A 25,838-nucleotide genomic window follows, 5' to 3' on the forward strand; every position below is an offset into this window, starting at 1 on the left:
GGGATATAGGGGATATGGGTGGGGATAAGAAGGGTAGAGGGGTTGCTAGTATGTGCGGTGGAGTTATTTGTGACTGTTCTTGGGGAGTGGGGGGCGTTAACAACAGGTGGGCCATTTACTGGGGTGCCAGGGGTAGAAGTGTAGTAGGTGGTGGCTGCGACGTCAGGGGTGATAGTGCCCGCGGAGTTCTGAGTGGGGGTCCGCAGCTTGGAGAGGTGCTCTTTGAACTTGGGGAACAGGTTGTCTAGTAATTCCAGGTTCTTGTCCGTGGATTGGATTAGGACAATCCCGTTATTGTAGATGGTAATGGTAGACCTGCCCGGAAAGAGGTGGGAAGGTGTGATGGTGAGACTTAGGCCATGAGTTGTTTTCCTGGTGGTGGAGACTGTGAGTAGGGATAGGAAAGTTTTCCTCCATTGGGCTCTGCGTGAGGTGTGGAAGATGATATCAGTATTCAGGGCTCCATTGCCCAGTGAGAAGTAAGTGTCAGCAAAGGGTGTTTCTGGGTGTGACCTCAAGAAGTTGTGTTTAAAACGTTTAGTGGCATTTTTGGAGAGAGGAGTGGAGGGGTAGTTAATTCTAAAAGTGTTCTTGCCGTTGAGCTCCATTTTATAGAGGCTGTGGTGATAGGGGTAGGAAATAGGCCGATAGTACAAACTGTCAGCGGCTAGTTACAGGGCCAAGGAAGACACTAGTGAGTGTCACTAGTGATAGCCTATAATATAAATAATATACTGGAATAAAATAGAATACCTATGCAGGCAGTAAAATACCTGAATCAAAAGTGACAGTAGTGTGTAGTCAAAAATATGTGAGGTACATGTGCCAGTAACAAAAAACAATTACAAACAGCAGTCAAATGCAGAAAAAAAGTATTCACATTCAGTGCATTACCAATGTTCAAAATAAAGCTAGGGGTGTAAGTGTAAGAACCAAATAAATGAGGTAGCGAACAGTGAATGATAGGGATAAAGGTGAGATAGGTGCAGGTGCAGCATGAGGTAGCGTTTGGTGCCGAACCGGTGAGGGAAAAGTGAGATGGGTGCAGTTTACTCAGAGTGTATAGAGTACTAGTAGAGGTATAAAGCTGCAATATAGAGCAGTCACTTAATCGCACGAAGATACATATACACTACAAATACAAATACTAGTATAATACTAACAGAGTCAGGGTGCAGACAGAGGCTGCTTGAGTCATAAATGACACTAGTGAGCATCCAAAAGAAATATGAGGTAGCGATCGGTGCAATACCTGTGAGGAGAAAGTGACATAGGTGCGGGGTACAAAAATTCTACAAAGTACAGGTAGGAGTACAGTATTGCAATAAGGGGCAGATACTTAATCACACATATCACACATATATGAGGTAGTAATCGGTTGTATAAAATACCATTAAATATATGATACTGCAATAAAAGGTAGACACTAAGTCACAAGATAATTAGACGTGGCGCTCTGTACAGTCTTGGATGGGTACGAATGGCCTGTTCTTAGGTTATGTACAACTGGTGGGAAAGACTAGTCCATGATGGCCGCCAGAGCGAGGGAGAGACTGGACCAAGATGGCCACCAAATAGGGGAGATCGAGATGGTAGTCCTCTTTTGTTGTTGTTCCTTTTAGAGCAGGGGAGGGTGGTTTCATTTCCTGTATGAGCCAGCCCAATTCCTAGCTTACTGGGAGGGAGTCTTATCTCTCTTTTGCAGATTCCTGACCGCTTAGGTAATAGGCCTCATGGTCAGTTGTTAGGCTGGAGGGCGATTTATGGCTCCAGTTTATGGCCCCCAGTCATATTGACCAATGGTGAGTGAGGAGACTGCAAAGCCCGCGAAAATGTAAAGCTTACAGTGCATTCCGGGCATAAAATGGAAGATCAGCCTGAAGGTTTGAATTAACAGCTTTGCTTGTAAAGTTCCGGGCAGAAAGTGAGAAAAACTGTGAAATAGCTTAGCTTAATTACCTTCTGGTCGTCAAGCTGCCCAAGGCTGTAAGAAGTCCTTTACAAGTCAGGCACCTCCAGCGTAGAGCTGCGCGGTGGGCACCCAAACACGTAAGCAGGGCACACCGGAGACGCTCTAGAAGTCGCTTGTGCCGTTTTTAATGATGATCAACCGGGAGTGGGGGAAGGGCGGCATCCAGCTATCATCTTGCTGGGTCGGGCCGCTTCAAATCCCTTCCGCTTGCCCCCCTCTCCGCCCGTTTCAGTGATGTATATTGTGGTGGGGTGAAGGTGGGGCATGAACTCACCGTTGCAGCAGTGGTGTCTTCTCATCTTCAACTGAGATCTCATCCACCACCATTTCTTGTTCAACAGCGTGAGGGTCAATCCTAATATGGAGGTCATACTGGTGATAGAAACCCAATATGGGGGGCCCAGATTCAGCCACATAAACTTTTCCTTTGACAGACCTGTTTTTGAAGAAGATGTCCATCAAAATGTAACCCAATATGTCTATCTGCTCACCTTGATACACACCGGGATTTTTATCTTTGGGTAATAAGTTCATGTGGGGCCATTCCTGTTGGTATATTCTCTTTGGTATGATGGTATATAAGGATCCTGAATCAACCATTAGATCAATTTTCTGCTTTCGGTCTACGTCTCCTCTTATCAGCTAAGCAGAAAGAATTGGTGAGGAAAACATGTTCGTTGTCTACAATATCATCCAGGGAAGGTTCCACACAAAGAATTCTGTCTGGTCTGAGCGAACATTCACTAACATGTGTCTCCTCAGACAACATTGCTACCTTTCCCTTGTTGGCATCTCTGCACAATCTGGCAAAGTGACCTTTACGGCCACACTTTCTACATTCTTTACCAATGGCCCGGCAATTTCTAGAGTCCGGCATGTGATAAGTGCTCCCGCAAATGCCACAAGTCATATTACCAAATTTACTGGGATACAACCTGCTGCCAGCAATACTCCTCACACCTTTAAATCTGGTAGAGGCAGCCACATCCCCTTCACCACCCTCTACAATGGATGTTTCACTTTCATTAGTAATGTTCAGTTGGGAATCTCTGCGATCCATCTCCTTCATACAGAACTCGGATTCTTCAACTATTTTTGCTATGTCAATAGTATCTTTAAGATAGGGGTCTTTAGCAGCCCATAAGTGTTCCAGTGTCTTTCTGCTTCTACATTGCACAAAGAGTTGATCCGGTATAATTTCTTCAGCCATGGGACCAAATTTACATTTAATTGAAAGTTCACGGAGTCTCGTAACAAAGTCATCAATAGATTCTCCATCTCTCTGAGTTGAGTATAAAATTTTAATCTCCTCATGACGACATTAGTCTCCTTTGCAAACCTAACCTCCAACCTTTTACGTGCTTCTTGAAAGACATCTTCAATGGGTTGACCACGTTCATTGGTGACAGCAGGCAGGTACTTGAAAATATGTTGACCTTCTTTACCCAAATTGATGAGTAAAATTGCTTTTTTCCTATTTGAGCTGAAATCTTGGGCATCCAATGCCTCCAAGTAATTATCAAACATTTCAATCCAGTCATCCCATTCTATGCTTGGACAACGTGGTTGATTGAGAAAATGTGGAGAAGAAGAAACTGCCGAAACATCTAACGCTGTGATATCCATATTGAATGAGCAGGGTGTCAAAAAGAATGAATAAAAAGAAAATAGGCTAAACATGTGATGACAAGGGTAGAAAGAATGCTGACAAATAAGAACAGGCAAACAAAGATAACCTGTCTCTTTAAGAAAATCAAACTCTTCCTCCGTGGATGTGTATCAGCAAGCTTCACGTAAGAACACACGCATTTCTTTCAGGCGAGAGTGTATGCTTCTAAACTCCGTCAGCGAAATCAGCCAACAGTTCAGGACCTCAACTCAAGACTCACAAGGTACACTATGCAGTTATGTAGCGTGAGGTGAATGGTATACTTTAGAAAGTGCGCTTAATTAAACCTTCAATATTCGAAGCGCAGTTGTTAGACGTGCGGCACTATCCACACTCAATGGACGGCTGAGATATTGAGATAGATTAGTACGCTGGAGTCACTTAATGCTCTTTCACACCCTTAAGAACTTCGGTTACGCACGGTCCCAGTGCGCCGTCACTTCAAAGAAAATATTGTATCCCGGCAGACAAACACGAGAGCGACGCGTTGGGGGTTCACTTCAGGCGTCTTCTCATCCTGCACCACTTGACGCTCTTTCACACATCGCAGCACTTCGCTTACTCATGGTCCCAGTACGCCGTTACTTCAAAGAAGGTGTTCTCTCCAGGCAGACGTACACGAGAGCGATGCGTTGGGGTTTCACTTCAGGCGTCGTCTCACCCCGCAGTGTAGTCGTCTCACACAGAGTGCCTCACACCTTTCCACAAATTACATCTGATCAGCGCACAGCACGCGTAGATTCACCGCTATATGCTATATGCTCCACTGACTGAAGCTCGCCTCCATAAACATGTTGTAATCACAGCACGACACAAAGACAGACTGTTGATTTGACAAGTTTATTTCTATTAGCATTAGCACGCCTCATCCTACAGCCAGCAGCCGCTCAACTGACAGGACGCGAGCACACGGTCAACTGCATTAGAATATTGGAACAATCGACATTCTACAGAGGTGAGACAGGCAATAATTCCAAAAGTCCTTGGCGATCTCTGCCTCCAGCTTGTTGATGTATTTCACAGCTGATATGTTTTCCATCCTGAGATACCTTCTTGAAAAAGAGGGTTCGGATCGCAAAGGTTCTCATCAATAGCTCTAAGCAATTGATATGTAGTGCCAACTCCTTGAGAGACCATCTGCCTCCTGTTGCTACCTGCCTGCATAGCGCCCCCCAACCCCACCGGCTGGAATCTGATTCTATCACTACTTCAGGGAGAGAGCCGACTATGGGTCAGTCATTCCAGGCGTCCACATGGGCTAGCCACCACTTGAGCGCTTCCCTGGCCTTCAGAAGGGGAACCTTATGTGAGTATGAGAGTCCCTTCTGAGGGTGCTGTATCTTTAGCTGCTGAAATGCCTGGTAATGTAGAGGGCCCGGAAAAATTGTCTGTTTTGATGAGGCTAGAAGCCCTACCAGGTGAGCGATAGCTCTCAAAGACATGACTTGCTTGTTCAATGCCACCTTCAACTCTTTCTTCAGATCTCTCAATTTGGATTTGGAAAATTGAAGTTGGGCTGTCTGAGAATTGATCATAAAACCCAGAAACTCTATTGACTGACTCGAGCATAGGATTGATTTGGACGTGTTGATCACAAAGCCTCGAATCTCCAAAAGCTGAATTGCCATCTATAGATGTTGGGCTGCTAATTAGGGCGCTGCTGCCATGATGAGTTTGTCGTCTAGGTAGATTATCAGACGCACGCCCTGTTTCCGGAGGTGTGCGGCCACTGGCTTCATCAACTTGGTGAAACATCAAGGTGCTGAAGAAAGACTGAAAGGCAGGACCAAATACTCCAGCCACCTGTCCTGCCACCGGAACTGCAAGAAGCGTCGGTGGGGAGGAAAGATCGGCACAGTTAAATAGACGGACCATCCAATCCCCTTGTCTCAGAATGTCTGTCAATAAACGGATACTCTCCATTTTAAAATGTCTGTATTGGACAAATAGGTTGAACTCCTTTAGATTTAATATCAATCTGTGTCCACCTCCTCTTTTTTGCACCAGGAAGACATTGCTGCACAAACCCACAGGACTGCTGTCGCAGTACGCCACTGCAGGTTTCTCCAGCAAGTCTGCAATTTTGTGCTCTATAAAGGCTCTGCTTGCTGGGAAAAAACAACTGCTGTGGGATGAACTCTTGTGCTGGGGTCTGGAAAAACTCTATGTGAAAACACTAGATGGTTTTGTAAGACCCATGCATCCCGTATATGCGCTGACCCATTGTGTAGTAACAAACGGATACGACCCCCCCAGAGGGTAGGATTCTAGACCAAGAACGCTTACCTGAGGTAATTTAGGGCTGGAAGTTTCCTTTGATAGCAGCAATGGGAGAATCTTCTGGTCGGGTAGAGGGTACGGTCCCTAGTGGAATCATTCCAGTCTCCTCTACCATGACCGTAATGGCCTCTGGGAAGGCCTTGATGGTATTGATGGCTGGGCGAGCGACCCCTGCCTCGCCTGTCCAAAAAGCCCAGCCTGGAAGACCCTTATAATGTTCGTCTGGGCCTTGTCCAACGAGATGAAGGTACCCATGTATCTTGTTGCATCCTTTACAAATTTTTCCCCAAACAGCAGACCTTCCACCAATGGTCCCGCCTCCGTGGAGGCCAACTCCATCAGGTTGGTGTCCATCCGAGGAAACAACGATTTGTGCTGCTCAGCTCAGATGGCACAATTCGCATTGCCCACAAAACAAATTGCTATGTGTCCATCCCGCCAAAATATCGGGGTCCACTGAGACTCCGGTCTCCTTGGCCACTAACGCCATCTCCAGAATCTTGGCCAGGGGCCCTGTCACATCCAGCTGTTTGTCCTGGTAGACCCGCCAGGTGCGATCTATCCCTTTTTGGGGGTCTTTTGTGAATTTCTTTAAGAACACCAGCATGCCGGGGTCAATATCTGGCGTGTCAACCACCTTATTCGGTATGTCGGGCGGAGACACTCGGACCGCAATCTACCACGTACCTCCTTATCAAAATGTTTGCGGAGATTTTAATTAAATATTCCGAGACCTCTGGAGCCATACCCCAGTTCGAGTACCACGGATGGACAATGTCAGGGGATTAAAATCGAAAGGACTCCCAGTTTGGAATGAGGCGGGATCAGGGGGGATTACATGCACTCTCTTGGCCTTCTTCTTCTTAGGAGGGGACATGTGGGCCGAGGAATCCGTGTCTGTACCTGCATCTGTATCTTGGGGTTAAGGGGGCGCGAACGGTGCTAATGCTGGCACAGAATATAGGCAATCTGTTATTGTGGTCTGGGGATGGAAGGCCTAGGCCTGTGCATGAGGCCATGAAGGAGCTTTGGCCTTACCCATACCGTCCAATTATTTATGCGACGGGCCTGCAGTATAGGGGCCTGGAAATCGTGCCGTTTTGCGAATTTTTCCATCAGAGCAGTGATGGGCTTAAGGGCCGCTGCTAACACCTGGTTCAATTTTTGAGGGACTGCAGTCTCAATAGCTCGGTTCACGGACTGCTGCACTGATGCGTCGAGGGCATCCACCAACCTGTCATCCAAAAGGGGACCCTGCTCCTCCTCATAGTATGAATAATATTAATCTTCAAAGGTGACCCAGTCATCCATAATGGAGTTTTTCATTGAGGAGGAAAAAAAATGCGTAGAACGCAAATAATCAAATAAATTCCAAAGAATTACACGGGGAGCCACCTACCGTGCACAACTTCACAGACTCCTCAGCTCAGATGTAGTCAACTATTAATCCAGCCTGGCAGTTCGTAAGCGAGACCCAAACTTGCTATATCTGGAATACTTGGCCTGCACCTGGCCTGGGCCTTCCAATTTATTTCAGCCAAGGAGGGGTGTAAGTCCGGACAGAAAAAAAAATCACTGCCTGGACAACTCTGCGGTTTTGAGAAGCTATTTGAACTTCACAGCGTTTATTTTAGGCGTTGCGTAGCCCATACTGGCCTAAAAGTAGCCCAAATGGGTTACGCGACGACTGGCTCTCTCGTAGATGCAGGCCTGACAAGGGAGGGACACCATTGCTATATCAAATGGAGGTGCACCTCCTGAGGTAAATTTGGGCAGACGCGTTGCGGCGAGCCGGAAGGTACACCGGAGCTGCCCCCGCTCATGCTGCAAGCCGCCTACTTGACAGACAAGCAGAGGATCCCCGCAGGTATGCAGGAGCGCACGTGGGTCCTCTTGCAAGAAACGCTCAGTCGTTTCACTAAAGATATACAGCATACAGTAATGCTATAATGTTGGCAACGCGCCTATATACTATGATAACACCAATAAGCAATAAAGTAGGAAACAAAGAAGGCGCACTTATTGAAGAGTGTCTTATACAGGGACAGTCTCTATGGTCGTTGGTGGTACTACTGAGCATTGAGGGAAATGTAGTGTATTGTATTTGAAACGTTTTTTCATTGGCTGCTGTTAAAATTCAGTAAAAAAAGAGAAAGCATAATCCGAAGCCTCCGGTCCTGTAATATAATTGGCCTATCAGTTCCCATGGTTGCTCCCCAAGGTTCATGGGCGATGTAGTTTTGTGCAAGTGTTTTTTATTTTTTACCTTTGAACCTGCTAATTAATAAAAGTGAAGAAAGGACTGCGTAATTCTCGCCTCCGTGTCCTTAACAGAATTGAAACGTTCCTTCATGTTAACTAGGACGTTTGTCAATCTGCATGTGAGACTCTTCTGGTCTCTGCTGCACCTGTGCCTTCCTCTTGATGGAGCTGGGTTTTGCAAAGAGAAAACCTGCTCAAATTGATAACCCCATAACTCTTGCTAACAGCGTGCAGTGAAATATTAACATGCAAAACACATGAACACGAGGGAAACCGCTTTGCACATTTGTGCACTAATGTGAACTAATGCAGGAGAGAATGTAAATGTAGTATACTTGTAAAGCGCACAGCTGCCCCAGCAACGGGGCGTCCCGGCGCTGTATAACTCTGGGGAACCCGTCCTGGCTTTCCCTGTGGGATGGTCCCTTGCTGGGAGTCCCCAAGGTGGAGCCAGGCATCCCCGGAATTGGTGGGGCCGTTGTGGAGATTAGGCAAGCTAATGCCCAGAGTTGCCGAGTGGAACCCCTGATTAGAGTAAGCACCGAAGCGAGAATTATCGAGTCCGCTGACCAAGGTCCACGACCCTGCCGCGTCGGGAATTGAACCCTGGTCCCGGGCTGACTTCTGCTCTCAGGCCTGCTGCCTCTAACCAGTGAGCCACACTACTCCACAACTAGGCAGCATTTTGGTTCTTGCTTTAAAATTAATAATAAATAATGCCGCTTTTGCTCTAAGCTTATGCTAGGAAAATATTAATAAGGATTAGTGCAAAGGTGGGTGGTAAACAGTGAAAAGTGCATTTTCAAGTAATTAGTGAATGTATTTGTTTCATTCGCTATAGTGAGCTGAACGGGCCTGCAATTTCTTTCGTTGTCCGGATGGATGAGGGGCTGGTAGGTGAGCAAGACTGACCTAACAGACAGAAGTGCTGAACGCTGCAAAGAAAAAATAAAAGTACATGGTCGTACAGCTTAGAGATTATTGTTCGCCTGCAAAAGATGAGACTGCCCGTGGGACCCAAGACTTCTTCCGGGGACGTGGCTGAGAGTTATATGTGAAAATGTTGAAATGTAACAAACACTACATTGAATAAACTGGTCAAATATTATGTATTGAGAATGTACAAATTGTGGATGCAGTCACAGTGGTGTGATACACCACCTCCCAAACTGACCAATAAAATGTTGAATCCTGTGAATTGTTTCAACTAATGTGGGTTGGACATGTAGGTTTTAGGGTATAACTGGAGTGACTTTGGGAGAGTGGTTTTAGATGGCTGCGTAGCAGATCTCAGATCGGGTGCAGAGGAGAGAGTGTAGTTGCGTCATTGTCTGTCGGTTTGCAGAGAGGCCTAGCTGTTCCTGTCCCTGTCCCATTCCTGATTCTTGAAAACTTCCTTCCCTGACTCTATTTCGGGTGACCCCACCATCTCCTTTCCCGGATCCTTTGGGGTTGTATTATTTCCTTTTTCATACTTTGCATAATCATTTACAAATGTATTTTTGTCTCTGAAACTTATGTCTCTTCATCTATCCACTCCGACATATGTATATCGTTTCACATTATTTTGCTGAAACTTTTGTCTCTTCATCTATCCAATCCTACATATGCATATTGTAAATTGATGATGAGTTTGACACTGTGCATTTGCTGATTTTTTTCTCTCCCTCTTGTTAGATTTAATTGATTGCATTCGCAACCTGTATGCAATGAGCATTAATTATTCACAAACATTTGAGATAAACTTTATAAACTTGACCGAGAGTCTGTGATTATTTAGCTAGTTAGATAGTACTATTATTACCATCAACTACTCAACTAATTGCTCCATCGACCAAGAGGAGAGTGCTGATATAAACATTTTGTTATGTATTTAGAAATGATTAACATGAATCTGTTAATGAAACTATTTTCACGTCTTCAAAACTTGACCTCCAGTGCAATAGGGATTTATGAGCTGGGTGAATGTGCATGGGCCGTTTTGTAAGAATTATTAGTAGGTATCGATCCCTGATAAAGTGTAGTGCTGGATCACTCCCTATAACTGTGAATAAACGGCATCAAGCAGCACCTCTTCGGATCGGAGGCCCTGGAGGCAGGGTTGGATTGGAAAGCGGGCACTCGGGGAATGGCTATGGGGCTGATATCTGGGTTTTTTGGGCGATGTCTGTGTTGTTGGGACGCCGCCAGTGGCACAGTGGGGCCTTGAGTGGCCTCTCTGGAGGCCGATGGGCGTCCATGACCTCCCTCTTGTCAACGGGCAGTTGTAAGAAAGGGATCCAACTTTCCATCCCACTTAATAAACCTATCAGTTTCCCAAGTCAGCCTCAGTATTGAGTATCAGGTGTGGCGCAGCGGACAGAGCAGCTGAGTCCGGCGCACAGAGCTCCGGGGACAGGTGTGGCGCAGTGGCCAGAGCAGCTGACTCCGGAGCACAGGGCTCCGGGGACAGGTGTGGCACAGCGGCCAGAGCAGCCAACTCTGGAGCACAGGGCTCGGAGAGAGGTGTGGCGCAGCGGCCAGAGCTGCTGACTCTGGAGCACAGGGCTCCTGGGACAGGTGTGGCGCAGAGGCCAGAGCAGCTGACTCTGGCGCACAGGGCTCCGGGGACAGGTGTGGTGCAGCGGCCAGAGCAGCTGACTCCGGCGCACAGGGCTCCGGGGACAGGTGTGGCGCAGCAGCCAGAGCAGCTGACTCCGGAGCACCGGGCTCCAGGGACAGGTGTGGCACAGCGGCCAGAGCAGCCAACTCTGGAGCACAGGGCTCAGGAGACAGGTGTGGCGCAGCGGCCAGAGCTGCTGACTCTGGAGCACAGGCTCCGGGGACAGGTGTGGCGCAGCGGCCAGAGCAGCTGACTCTGGTGCACAGGGCTCCGGGGACAGGTGTGGCACAGCGGCCAGAGCAGCTGACTCCGGCGCACAGGGGTCCGGGGACAGGTGTGGCGCAGCGGCCAGAGCAGCTGACTCCGGAGCACAGGGCTCCGGGGACAGGTGTGGCACAGCGGCCAGAGCAGCCAACTCTGGAGCACAGGGCTCCGGAGACAGGTGTGGCGCAGCGGCCAGAGCAGCTGACTCTGGAGCACAGGGCTCCGGGGACAGGTGTGTCATAGCTGCCGGAGCAGCTGACTATGGCGCACAGGGCTCGGGGGACAGGTGTGGCGCAGCGGCCAGAGCAGTTGACTCCGGGACACAGGGCTCCGGGGACAGGTGTGGCGCAGCGCCCAGAGCAGCTGACTCCGGCGCACAGGGCTCACTGCTCGAGCCCCAGCATTGGCCGCAGCTCAGCATCATGTGACTCTGGACAACAGCTCACCTCATCTCTTCAATGGCCCCAGCGCCTGGATACCCTTAGCAGCCCTGCCAAGTATCACGCATCAGGCGTGACGCCAAGGCATTGCAGTGCTGGTGTCCGCATTACCGCACTAAATGCATTAGTCACGCATAATTAGGGACTCACGACCACCCCCAGGCATGCTGTAACAAGGAGCTGCAACAGCGAGCTGACTGTGCTATACAAAGCGTGCCGGTGTCTGACTGTGAATAGATGGAGAAGTGGAGCGCAGCGAAGCCGGTTGAATGAATAAATCATCAACAGCAAATCCAAGCGAGGCTGTCTTTTGCGGCTTGTCGTCGTTGTGTTTTCAAGGCGCGCTGCCCTGTGTGTGATTGCTGCATGCAGGGAAGTAGCCTCCTAGGAGGCGGGCGGCTGGTCTCTGTCCGCTGGGGGTATGCTGGGGTCTTATTCCTGAAATTCGTGCCTTCGAGCATGTAAGAAAAGAATTTGGGGAAAAATTGAGTGTATTCGACCTTTGACTATCATTCATTCTTATTCTGTCCCGCCTGGTTATGTAGCACCCTGAGCATTTTAGCTAGCAGTTACATATTACGAAACAACAGATGCCTCCTGGAAAAATCGAGTTGTATTCTGTGCATAAGCAGGAGAAAACCTTTATACAACAGCAAATGGTGAATAATTATGCATGGGGCATTGTTTCATTTTTCTATTTCCTTTTGTGTTCAGCAAAAGGGTGCATTTAAACATTTGTGTCTGACGCACTACCAAAGTCTTTTCATCATTTATCTGTTGAATTGAGATTGTGAGGGTTCTGCATCATCTGGTTTAAGATTATAATTCATTGTTAATTTAGGCAGCAATTGCTGCATTGTGGGCTTTCGACAATTGTTGTGATTATCACTTTTCCTTTGCATTGTGCTTGGTCTCATTTTCACGTAGTAAAGTGAATCAGCAGAGTATAACTGCAGAGTCACGTATTTCTCTTATTTCTTGGCTCAGCTTGCAGTCACGTGTTTCTAGATTAACTCAGCTGCATGTTTAAAATAATTGTTTCCACCTGTGTTGTTTATGAGGAGTTTGCTGACTATCACTTTGTTTAGAGGATAACTTTCTTTGTATTAGGGATGGTATAATGGGCGGCTAAGTTGCTGACATTGTCCTGAATATGCTGATTTCCACACTGGCTCTTCTCTCTACACATATTGTAAATCGAACATTTGCTTAAGTTTGGCTTATTTTTAGTTTTCATGGATGCTTTTACTCAGGCCACCGCTCAGCATGGGCGCGTTGATTGGCAGAGCAGTTCGCCGTCGCTTTTTGCACCCTAAGTTAGGGCACTTTACTTCTATTACTTCTTAGAGTTTCTTGTTGCTCAAATAGGTGTAATTTCTGATATTTATATGTTTCATTGCTTGATTTTTGCTCGCGAAAAAGTGTCACTCATATTCGTTGAAATGTCACTCACAATTAGAATGAAATTATTCAAATGTCACACATGGCAATCTGAAACCTTGGCAGCTATGCAGAAAGGCAGACTCTCTGATCCCTCGAAGATAAGTGGAAGAAGCCATCAGCACCCACTCCCTATAAAGCCAAGGAAAAAGAAACACCAGTAACAATAAATACAGAAGCTGTTTCCCTCAAGATTAAATAAAAGCACCTAAAAGTGATTGAATTCAGCATACTCCTCCTTTACTCTAGCATGTCCCTAAATTGCAGATTTGTAAAGTGTAATTTATCCCCCCAAAGGGTATCCAGGCGCTGGGGCCGTCGGGGAGATAAAGTGAACTGTTGCCCAGAGTCACATGATGCTGAGCTGCGGCCAATGCTGGTGCTCGAGCAGTGAGCCCTGTACGCCCGGGTCAGCTGCTCTGGCCGCTGCGCCACACCTGTCCCCGGAGCCCTGTGGGCCAGAGTCAGCTGCTCTGGCCGCTGCGCCACAACTGCCCCCGAAGCCCTGTGCTCCGGAGTCAGCTGCTCTGGTTGCAGCGCCACACCTGTCCCCTGAGCCCTGTGCGCCGGAGTCAGCTGCTCTGCCCGCTGCACCACACCTGTCCCCGGAGCCCTGTGCCCCTAAGTCAGCTGCTCTGGCCACTGCGCCACACTGTCCCCGGAGCCCTGTGCTCCGGAGTCAGCTGCTCTGGACGCTGCGCCACACCTGATACTCAATACTGAGGGTGACTTGGAAACTGACAGGTTTATTGAGTGGGATGGAAAGTTGGATCCTTTCTTACAACTGTGGCTGTCACTCCTCATATTTACATTCATAAATGAACTGACGCTCTTTGGTTTCTCTTTCATATTTACATTTATAAATGAACTGACACTCATTAGTTTCTCCTTCATATTTACATTTATAAATGAACTGACGCTCTTTAGTTTCTCCTTCATATTTACATTTATAAATGAACTGACGCTCTTTAGTTTCTCCTTCATATTTACATTTATAAATGAACTGACACTCTTTAGTTTCTCCTTCATATTTACATTTATAAATTAACTGACGCTCTTTAGTTTCTCCTTCATATTTACATTTATAAATGAACTGACACTCTTTAGTTTATTTTGCTCTTTTTCTTGTCTGCGGTGAAATGTTTAAACATTTAATTCAAAGATAGATTTATAAACCTCTGCCTTGGAGTCAGTGGAGGCTGGGCCTGGCATGACTCACTGCTGATGGTGACTCTGCCACCAATGACCCGGAGACTCTTCACACTCACAGGAAGAGAAGAGCTCCGCAGCCTCCGCTGCTTGTGCTGTCGCAGCCGCCGCTGACCCGGAGGTTATTACCAACAAAGGCCAGTGAGAAGTTCAGTCTGCCGCTGGCGCTCACTCTGCCCCCGGTAACACGGAAGTGACTCTGACTCTGCCAGGGAGAAACAGCACGTGCTGACCCGGAAGTGGAACTGCACATCAGTCTCTTACAGTGAAGGAGAAGGGAGCTTCGAGAGAGGAGAAGAGGGTGAGTCTGAGAGGGGGCCGAGGAGGGAGGGGAGAGGAGGGGGAGGAGAGGGAAGAGATGGGGAGGGGGTAGAGGAGGGGAAGGGGGGCAGAGGAGGGGAAGGGGGGCCGAGGAGGTAGGGGAGAGGAGGGGGAGGAGAGGGAAGAGATGGGGAGGGGGTAGAGGAGGGGAAGGGGGGCAGAGGAGGGGAAGGGGGGCTGAGGAGGGGAAGGGGGGGCAGAGGGGGGGGAGAGAAGGGAAGGGGGCAGAGGAGGGGGAGAGGAGGGAAGGGGGCAGAGGAGGGGGGAGGAGGGAAGGGGCAGAGGAGGGGGGGAGGAGGGAAGGGGCAGAGGAGGGGGGAGGAGGGAAGGGGGCAGAGGAGGGGGGCGGAGGGGAGGGGAGGCGAGGGGTAGTGGAGGGCGGAGGGGGGGCAGAGGAGGCAGAGGAGGAGGGGCGAGGGGGAGGCAGAGGGGGGAGGGGGGGCGGGGTATGCAGGGGAGGGGAGGGGAGGGGAGGGAAGGAGGTCATTATATAACAGCAAATTGTATTATGATATTTTTGCACCCATACTAACAGTGCTTAAACCCAAACTACACGTCCCATAATGCTATGTTTCATTGCTGAAATTTAGGACTTTAGACTGCACTGTGCAATGGGGACACTTTGTGACCTTGTTATAGTACATCAAAGATTCAATCTGGTCTCAGTGTGTGGGTTTAAACTCCTTTATATTGGGAAAGGATCCAGAATTAGCCCATTTGCGGTTCTTACTTTTTTTCACAAATACATGTTCAGACCTTGTACTTCGATTCTTTTTTTTTAATTTGGGGGAGATTATCACTTTAATGGATTAACAGTTGTGCTAGAAGGAAACAAAAGCGTATTTTTACACAAAAATATTGGTTTCGTCTTTTTAAATACATTTCTAAGCACTTTTGCCCACAGTTCCATACATTGAAATCTTTGATATCCAACCTTTGTTTTCCAAAGTATTGTGAGGGTTTTATCGAAGCAGATTTATAAAGCACAGCTAATTACCCACTTGGGTTTCCAGGCCCTGGTAGCCATGCTGCTCGGGTGAATCAGTTCAACAACCAGGTCTGGAGTTCCTCCCTGAATGGAGGTTGAGGCCGGAGGTGGAGGGGGGAGGCTGTTCCAGGACTTTGCTGCGAGGTAGGAGAAGGAGCGACCTCTATTGTTGCTTCGGCGGATGCGGAGCGGAGTGCGACAGGGAGGTGGAGCGCAGATGTCTGAAGGGTTGGTGGAACCTTAGGTGGTGGTTGATATAAGCTGGTCCTTGGTTTTGCACAGCTTTGTAGTTGGGGGTCAGCGTCCTGAATTGACACCTTTTTTGGACGAGGAGCCAGTGGAGTTTCTTGAGGTGTGGGGTGATGTGGGTATGTCTGGGGAGGTAGACGCTGAGCTTGGCCGCTGAGTTCTGTATGGTCTGCAGTCTCTTCAGGGTGTTTGTGGTAATTCATGCATAGGGTGTTGCCGTAGTCCAGGCGGCTAGTAACGAGGGCTTGAGTGAGAGTGCGTCTGGTGCTGATTGGGAGACATTTGAAGATCTTTCAGAGCTTGCAAAGAGTGACGTAGCAGGCGGAGGATACTGCGTTGATGTTTTTTTTTGGGTGAGGTTGTCCAGGAGGATTTAGAGGTTCCGGGCATGATCTCTAGGAGTGGGTGAGGGTCCTAGTTCAGCAAACCACCCAAGAGTCGTTCCACGAGTGGGTGTTGCTCTCGAAGATCAGTTCTTCTGTTTTTTCTGTGTTGAGTTTGAGGCAGTTGTTTTGCATTCAGTTGTCGACGTTATAATATAGCTTTTCTGCTGTTGCTCACTGCCCCGGCACAAGTACACGGTCTACCTAGTGCCACACAAAACCTTTACACCGTAGGACAGAGGTGTGTGTGTTGTCTAGCATAGGATTCGTACTGGAAACAAACCATTCCAGTATAAACTCCTATACATAGAGTAATCCTTAAACACTCCAGAGTTTGTGTTTGTGCTGTAAAGTGCTGCACAGGTTGTGTTTGTGCTGTAAGGTGCTGCACTGGTTGTGTATGTGCTGTGTAGAGCAGGTCAGGTTGTGTTTGTGTTGTGGTGTGCTGCGCACATGCAATGTGTGGAGTGTTTGAAAAAGTGACATCGTTTTTCCGTGTTATCACCTGCTTCAGTGGCTTTTTTAACATAATATTAACAGATCCTCAGTACTCTCACAATGTGATATTGAAGCCTTGTACATTTTTCCATATTTCCGCGCGTCGCTAATATATGACGTATCACGTGTCCATGGTGGTACTAGAAAGGAGGAGTTTATTTCTTACTGAATGCTCCATCCACAGATCTGCTTCCTCCTCAGATACTGACACCTTCCAACTCCCTCAACAGCATTCCATATGCAGTGTTGCCTCAGGGACTCTGGGATGTCACAGCTCGGTGGAAGAGACTGCAAGACCTTTGTGTGAAGAGTGAGCCGTGATTATTTGAGGTGTTACATGTGATTGTGCAGATCTGTGCCCACCCTGTGCCCGCCCTGTGTGTAGGTCTCTGGGAGTAGGTGATGGCTGTAAATGGCCTGGACGAAGCCTAATCTTTCACTAAAAAATTTATGGAAGCGATTTGTGTGTGCGAGACAGTGTGTATGTGCTTGTTTGTGATTGGTCCTCTTGGGAGGATTGAATCTATATGAGTGTGTAAGCGACTGATCCGTCTGATTACTTATTAGCAGTGTGTAGGTCTTTGTGCCTGGAGATCAATTGTGTTTCACGTGTGTGGGTGTGCACGGCAGAGCACAATGCCTGTGTCATTGTGCAGCATTGAAGATGTGGTTAAGAGATATCTAGTTTGTTACATTAATCCATTTATAAATAAGGTGTGAGGCTGTGCAAGTGAGAGTTGGAGTTTGTGTCACATCTGAGTACACAATTGAATGGACTTTTTAAAGAGCAATTTTTTCGGTGTGCGTGTTTGTTGCAAACATTTTGCGTGTGTGTTGCAAACATTTTGCCAATGACAAGCCTGTGTGCTGCCAGGCACACCTGACTGCATCCGCTGGGACCAGGAATCCCGTAGTATACTCAATATTTGTCATCTTCAGCATAAGATCTATTGTCTTTCAGGTACACAGATTTTAGTATCTTCCCCAATGCTTGTCTCGACTTTAGAAGCAAATGGCATGTATGCTAGCCACACATATCGAATAATCTGGTACTCAACAGCTCTCACTCCCGACCAACAAACAATAAGACTCTTCTACATCCTCAGAAGGAGGAGTCGTTAAAAGCGGCTTTACTAAACCCACCCTCCCTAGGCAAAGATAAGGTGGAAATACTCAAATTATTAGAATCTTCTAAACCAGATATCCTGTTCTTAACTGAAACCTGGTTGTCAGAGGAATCTACTTCAGATCTCCAGAAGCCATACCCGAAGATCACCAAAAGAAAACAAGCTCAGAGGAAGGAGTGAGATAGCAGCAATTATTCACCTGTGGATCCACACTTCTCTTTTACAAATTACTCAAACTGAGGTGTAGATCTGCTTCCCTGTCTCAATTTTGGAATTGATGACAACAACTCGGACCCTAAAGATATTGAATTTGCTGAGTTAATGGCGTTGTTGAGTTTACACCAACACATTATATGCTCAGGTCACATAAAACGAAATCCCTTAGATCTGATCTAGGCGTATGATTTGAATCGACCAAATATAATCATCCCTCCTTGCTTACGGTCCAATCAGTATTTGATCAACGTTGTATTCCAGTAGTTTTTTCTAACGTGATCCAGAAGCAGCAAACGAAACCATACACACATGGCGACACATTAATACAGAGCCAGTGTTATCAACACTCTCACAATCCCACCCCCGCCCCACTTACCATCAATGGAAGACATTCTCTCCAAAGAAAAATAATCCACTCTGTGGCTCAGACAGGCAAGTGACCCACACCCCCGCAAATTCAACAGCGTGTTATAAACCGCACCAGACCAGTACCCTGGTACAAGCCAGAGTTAAAGGAGGCAAAACCTGCATTGCGTCGACACTGGCGGGAAAGGGATAATGAAGAAAGCAGAATCAAATTTAAAATTGAGCTTGAGGAATATAAAGGCAAAACCGCTCATGCAAAGTCCTCTTAATAGGCAAATGATAAAAATACGTTTTTTTATATCCTGAATGATTTGTCGCCCCCAGATGAAATGAGAACTTCCCTGAATCCTATCGAGGCATTCTGTGACAATCTAAATACTTAACAAAAAAGTTGATTAAAGATAGTATAAACAAACTGTGGCCGGGTAGTAGGAAGGGACCGGAGACTGGACCAAGGTAAATAGGGCTTTATTTTTATAAAGGTTTTCTTTTTCTTTGCAGTAAGTCTTTCCCGAGAAATTCTAGCTGGGTCCGTTGTTGCAGCTGTACCCGGGGGTCTTATCTAGAAGATATTTTCCTCGTGGGGCCCACTCCTGTCTGCTTTGTCTGGGTTTCTCCACTGTAGGACACGCAGGAGAGAAAGGATGAGGGGCCGTCAGGCAACAGTCCTCTATGTACAATGCCCAAGGGGGGGAACCAAGGAGTGAGGATCACCGCTGTTCAAGTGTATATACAATGGGTCTTTACACAATGGACGTCGGTGAATGACAGTGAGGAAAGTGTGATGTAGGTAGTGGGGGGGAGAATTCAAAGGGAGTGACGCGCAGTATTTACAATTAGTGGCCCACAGGTGCTGGTTCTTGAAACAAATTAACTAGCTGTTAGCGGAGTCTCCCCGCCTCCCCACCCAGCTCGACACACGCTGCCGTACCTGACTGAGCCAAACCCCTCCGGGAGTGTGGCTGGGCGACTCGTGGGGACGGTGGCCTCCTGGCGCCTCAACTCCTCCCACTCTTCTCACCCCGGTCTCCGTTTCTCGGTTAGCTCCCTCTCCGCTCCTCTCTCGTTCCCCAAACACCACACGAACTTCCTCCTCTGTGTCGTCACACCCTGAGTCTCGTCCTTCTTCCTTCTTGTCCAACCCGGTTGGGTCTGCGTCATCCAGGGACGGGGCTTCGAACTCCGAGTATGCCCAGTTAAAGGAGCCGTCTCCTTCCGTGTAGCTTTGGGTTTTCCAGAGCGGTTCTGTGTCCGTGTTCCCCTCACTCTGGGGTAAGTGAAGAGAGGGGAGATCTGTAGAGTTGTGGTATATAAATAAATAATACCGGATCTATTTTTGGATGAAATGAATGAATAACAGATAGCTCAATAAAATAAGAGTCAAGATTCGAGGTAGTAGGAGTTTCTGCAGGTTTATTACAGCATAAGGACAGGATCAGGACAACCTGCATAGAATGACCCAGCAGCTGCTGGGGCCGGGTCTGGGATGAGCGCGCTAACTTTTAATAACAATGCATTGACTTATATACATAGCGCAAACACATAGCATTACATTGCAGTAGGCGTAGCAGTGGGTGGAGCAGAAGGCGTGACGCGTAGCAGTCGCGAGAGATAACAGTAAAAGTAGGTGTAACTGGGAGTATACATAGACATGTGATGCAAACGTAACAGAATATGTCATGAATGGGCGGAAACATAGGAGGGGGCTACCTAAGGAGCCGGGACCTCTAACCTAATGGTGCGCGAAAACTGGCAATGACGTGTTACTAGGAGAAACTGGGGGCTACGAACTCTGTGCTAGGAGCAGAGACTAGAGTCTGGAGGGTCGGAGCGACATGTACCTAAACCCTATCTGGTATCTGATGTTTAGGGAACATGTTGATATAAACTAGAAGTCACGAGGGGAAAAGCTAACTTGATTCTAAGACTGGACCATGCATTATTCTACATGTAGTGCGTGATGAAGAATATTAAATGACCATTAATACAGTATTTCTCTAACGTGGAGCCGTGAAGGCTAGACAATGACGGAAACTATTGATGCAGTTCAGTAGCTTAGGAATGCAGAAGAGGAGGACTGAACTGATAGCTGGAACTATAACATACTTTTGGCAGACTCAGAGGCAGAGCCAAGCTGCACCGGGCACTGCGAGGCAGGAAGTAAGTGAAGGGTCGAGGATACAGGTGGGGGCTGTATCGCTCCTCAGCGAGGCTTTCAGGAGACAGGAGCTGAATCTGTGGTCCGGGCCCTGTTGAGGCCTGGAAACGGGGACTTTATAATGGAATAACGTGCACACTGAGAAACGTGGCAACATAACTTTACATAGGCCTGATATTCGTAGTATTCACGAGGACTGGAAACTGACATACTAGAGGTGGACACAACTGGAATTGCGTCATTAATCGGACATGGGGAATAACATATGCATATTGGTCATGCACACATAACATATGATGGATGAGGCGTAGGGACACAGAACATGGCAAAATTTACTTTTCCACATTCCCTCCTTGTCACTACGTTTCCATCAGGAAACATCAATTTTCATGATACCATCTATCATTTCATACAGTACCATTTGCTCGTCTCGAATTATCTTGGAACGGGATTTAGAACGGGGCTTGGGACTAGGAATACAAGAGGTAGCACACATGCTGCAAATCGCAGGGCCACATTGTATACAGAGGCAGCAGCTAAATATGATCGCTACTGCAATACCCAAAAAGGACAGGACTTTCCATCCCCATGCGGAAATTATATTCCAGAACCAACCGGACCATGTCCAGGTGCCTGGATCTTGATGTAACAGATGGGCAATTTTATGGAGTCTGGTTATAGCTGAATAAACAGACGGCGCGTTATTTGGAATGAAAATGCAGCAACTAGATCCGATGACTCTACAGGCCCCGCCCCTATCGGCCAGTATGACGTCAAGGACGAGACGATTTTGCAAAACGACAAATCTCATAGCAGATTGTTCTTCGGTTAGGTTACCTAGAGCAGAGGCAGTCTCATTTACTACAGCTTCAAGGGTTCTTGTTAACCTACGGATCAGTTTGCTATTCTGGACAGGTCCTACAAAGAAGAAGAAACCTTTATTGAAATCTGTATACTGTTCTAGAGTAGTTTCAGTATAATCGACAATTGGGGACTCCCTTCTATGTCTAATGTGTACTAGATGTGTGTTTCTGTGATAATCAGATGGGGCTAGAAAAACAGGTGGCAGTAGGAAGGCAATGTAACAGGTTCCCTCCCAATCGAGGGGCAGACGGACATATGCAGTTTGACCACAAATAAAATAAGAATGACGTGAAGCTTTGAAAACAGATTTCCCACTGTCACTATACTTGATAACAGTAGTACATTCACTATGACCTACATGTATGGAACCATAACTACGGACACATAATTCGCCTTTGACAGGTAGTACTGAAATAGCAGGTAAGTCTGGAGTAGTATCAGACTGAACATTCAGGACCATAAAATTCGACGAATAATTACCTAAATTATATACTTCATTTTCTAGATCTAAACCTGTTCTGTGGGGGAAACCTTGCTTGTCTGAGAAACATGTACTGTTAAGAAAAGACATATCTGTTGAGGAGGACGTTAACGTGGACCATGCTCCACACGAACCATTGTGTGAAAATGGATAAGGAAAGAGTGGCAGAACTCCCTTCGGTGTCTGGAAAGGGGGGAGTCGACCACACACCCAACAATTAGTGGCATTGCTGGTCTGGTGTGAATAATGTAACATACGGATAAATGTGTTGTTGCGCATAGCGAGGCGGTAAGAATATTCGTGAGGAGGCAGATCACTAAACGTGTGCTCTACTGTAACATTAGCAGACATATTTACATGAGGAACTGGACAATACAGATAGAACGCATAGCTGGTGCAGGAAATCATAATGCTGATGAATAATACGAAACTCAGAAAAACGATACATCTGATTGAACTTTGACTGACTCTCTCACTATGGGGGTCTATTTTATACATGTCAGAAACAGTCTAACCGTTTCACCTAGGGGAGGACTTATACAATCAAACTGACTGACTTATTTTACTAGACCTGAGCTTTAACTTATACTCCTGCTGCGGAGTTTTCTCTAACAAGGGAGGGGTTGTAATAATGTCTTGTGCGGGACAGTCCTTTAAAACAATGTTTTGGCAGTCCTTAGAATCTTGGGAATCCTGGGAAATGTTTTTAGAAACGGATTTCAGTCCTTTAAAAAGTTTAACATGAGACAGGTGGATCCATCCTTTTCTGCCTTCCAACTTGACGGCAGTACGGGTGGTCAAAAGGACCTGACGTGGCTCCTTCCAACGTGGTTCCAGCGGACTTGATCTGTCAAAATTTCTGATCATCACCAGGGAGCCTGGAACGATCTCGTGCGGTGCCACCTCGGTATTGTCTGGAAATGCGGCAGCAACCTGTGAACGACATGAGTTGAGGGCAGACATCAAGGAAGCTAGGTAATCTGTCAGCATATTACATGAAACATCGGTAATACTTCGGGGTCTAGGAGTACCCCACATGTTAGGGGGGCGGCCGAATACGACCTCATACGGGGATAGACCTGATCTGGAATGTGCGACCATGCGCATATAGAACAAAGCGACTGGCAGAGCTACTAGCCAGTCCACACCTTTTTCTTTACAGACTTTGGCAATACGGATTTTCAGGGTCTGATTATGTCTCTCTACGAGACCGGCTGCTTCAGGATGGCGTACACAATGGAACTTCCACTGGTACCCTAACAAAAGGGAAACGTGCTTCATTAACTCTGAGGAGAATGGCTGACCGTTATCAGAATATACGACTCTAGGGAGTCCATATCTAGGGAAGAATTCACGAACCAACTGCTTGGCAGTGGTCGCGGCTGTGTAATCTGGGACTGGATATGCTTCTGTCCACCTGGACAAAGCGCATACAACTACAAGGACATACTTGAAACCTCGACATCGCTCCATCTGAATATAATCCATCTGGAGGACCTCAAAAGGGTGGTCAGGGGGCTGGAAACCACCTTGTTCCACCGGGACACTTTTACCTGGATTAAACTGACAACATATCATACAGGTGCGGACTTTCTGCTTGGCTGCAGCTCGTAAATGCTTGTTGAACCAAATGTTCTGAATACTGTCTAACATAGCTTTTTCTCCTAAATGTGCTGGACTATGTGCGGTATTAATAATGACTTGAACCATAGAGTCGGGGAGAAACCATGTGGCTCTACCCTTCGTTAACCATCCTTGATCTGTCTGGACCCCTCCTTGTTCAGACCATTTCTTGATTTCAGAGGGAGTAGCATGTAACTGGATATCTATGACATCTTGTGTAGGGTCCTTAACTGTCATGCATGTAATCGGATCTGGAGTATGTGTCATGTTAACTGGAGTGTCTGGAGTCTGTGCTGTAAGCTTGGCTGTGCGGTCTGCTAGATCGTTACCTTGAGAAATAATGTCAGTAACTTTCGTATGTGCTTTGCATTTCATGATAGCAATAGATGTCGGTAAATGTATGGCATCTAACAGGGCTTGAATAAGGAGACCATGCTGAATCTTGGTTCCATGAGAAGTCATGAAACCTCTCTCCTGCCAGAGCACTCCGAAGTCGTGTACAACTCCAAATGCGTAACGTGAATCTGTGTAAACATTAACTCTCAGGTTCTTGGCGTGTATGCAGGCTTGTGTCAGAGCGACTAGCTCTGCTGCTTGAGCGGACAGGGTATCAATACGGTGTGTTTCAATAACTTCGGTGTCAGTAGTCACTGCATACGCGGCGACTAGTTCTCCTGTACTAGTTCTCATACATGAACCATCCACATAAAGTGTCAGGTCAGGATCTGGTAACGGAATGTCTGTCAGATCTTGTCTTGGCTTAGTCGTAATGTTAACTACTTCCACACAATCATGTGGGTCTGGATTTGAATTAACTGATGGTAACAGTGTAGCAGGATTCAGGACGTTGCAGCGTCTAATTTCTATGTGTGGCTGAAACAGTGTCAATTCATAACCTGTTAAACGTGCAATTGTCAAGTGCTGTGTTTGTGTTCGGTTTAAAAGAACTTCCACGGAATGTGGGACTTGTACTGTCAGGGAGTGTCCTAAAACTATGGAATCACTTTGTCTGATAGCTAGTGCTGTGGCTGCAACTGACTTGAGGCACGCAGGCAACGCCTGGGCGACTGGATCTAATGTGCTCGAAAAATAAGCACAGGGCTTGTATTGTCCTGCTTGATCTTGTGTGAGAACAGATAATGCTGTACCTTCGCGTTCAGTAACGAAAAGTGTAAAAGGCTTACTGTAGTTCGGTGTAGCTAGAACTGGAGCTTGGCATAAAGCTTTCTTTAACTCGTTGAAACTAAGTGTATGGTCAGATGTCCAAGGGAGGACAGTCGATACGGCTGCCTCCTGTGTCGTTAACTGTATCAGTGGCTTGGCTAGAAATGCATACTGGGGAATCCATTGTCTACAATAAGAAGTAAGGCCGATAAAGGCACGTACCTCCTTCTGGGTTCTGGGCTGGGGAAGACTCGCTATTAACTGGATACGGTCGGGTGTCAACTGCCTACCCCTCTTGGACAGTAAGTGTCCTAAGTATACCACTTGCTGGACACAGAATTGAAGCTTCGAAGGTGACACCTTGTGCCCCATCTCGGCTAGGAAATACAGAACTGTAAGGGATGCTCGTTCGCAGTCACGTTCAGAACGGGCTGTGATCAGTAGATCATCGACATACTGGAGCAGGGCAGTGTCAGTTGGCATGTGAATATTGTCTAGTTGTCTCTTGAGTGCTTGACTGTAAATACTAGGACTTTCTGTGAAACCTTGAGGAGCGCGTGTAAACATATAGCTCCTTCCATTTAAACAAAATCCGAAAAGAAACTGGCTGTCTGGATGAATTGGAACACTGAAAAATGCATTCTTGAGGTCTATGACAGTGAAAAACGTAGCTTCGGAATCAATAGCAGTTAACAGGGAAGAGATATCTGGAACAACTGGGTACTGAGGAATAATACATTTATTAAGCTCTCGTAAATCAATCACTAATCGATATACTGGGGGTGCATTCGGATCAGTACGTTTCATGACTGGAATGATCGGAGAATTGCATACATTGGAGTCAGTTTCTACAACTACTCCTTGAGCCATGAGCTCGTCAATAATTTTGGATAAGGCTGCTACAGCCTCAGGTGGCAATCTGTACTGTCTGATTCGGGGTAACACTACACCTGGTTTGAGAGTCACACGATGGGGTGTGATTTGCATGTAACCTACATCAGTTGGACCTTGCGCCCATAAATGCTGCGGAACTTGAGACAGTCTGGAATCAAAATCTCGTAATACATAGTGACCCTTAAAGTCACGTAGGAACAGACGTATTCCCTCTGGGGAACAGCAAATAACTGCACCTAATTCTTTCAGTGTCTTAATGCCTAACAGATTTTCTGGACATGACTTAGTAAGTAACAGATCAGTAGTACGGGACAATGGACCTACTTCTAGAGTGACTGGCTTTGATATCTCATTTATAATGGGTTTTC

General features: G+C 46.9%; 1 protein-coding gene across 1 annotated transcript in view; it reads left to right on the forward strand.

The window, feature by feature from the left end:
• Positions 1-6,162: 6,162 nt before the first annotated feature.
• The window catches only part of LOC144806261 (uncharacterized), a 380,563-nt gene continuing 360,887 nt past the window's right edge, over positions 6,163-25,838 (forward strand). The window contains 1 exon segment of the mRNA XM_078672655.1: positions 6,163-6,263. Coding sequence (XP_078528781.1) covers positions 6,163-6,263 — 101 coding nt within the window.

This window comes from Lissotriton helveticus (genome assembly GCF_964261635.1).
Source record: "Lissotriton helveticus chromosome 1_1 unlocalized genomic scaffold, aLisHel1.1 SUPER_1_unloc_58, whole genome shotgun sequence".
In the NCBI taxonomy this organism is placed as follows: Eukaryota; Metazoa; Chordata; class Amphibia; order Caudata; family Salamandridae; genus Lissotriton; species Lissotriton helveticus.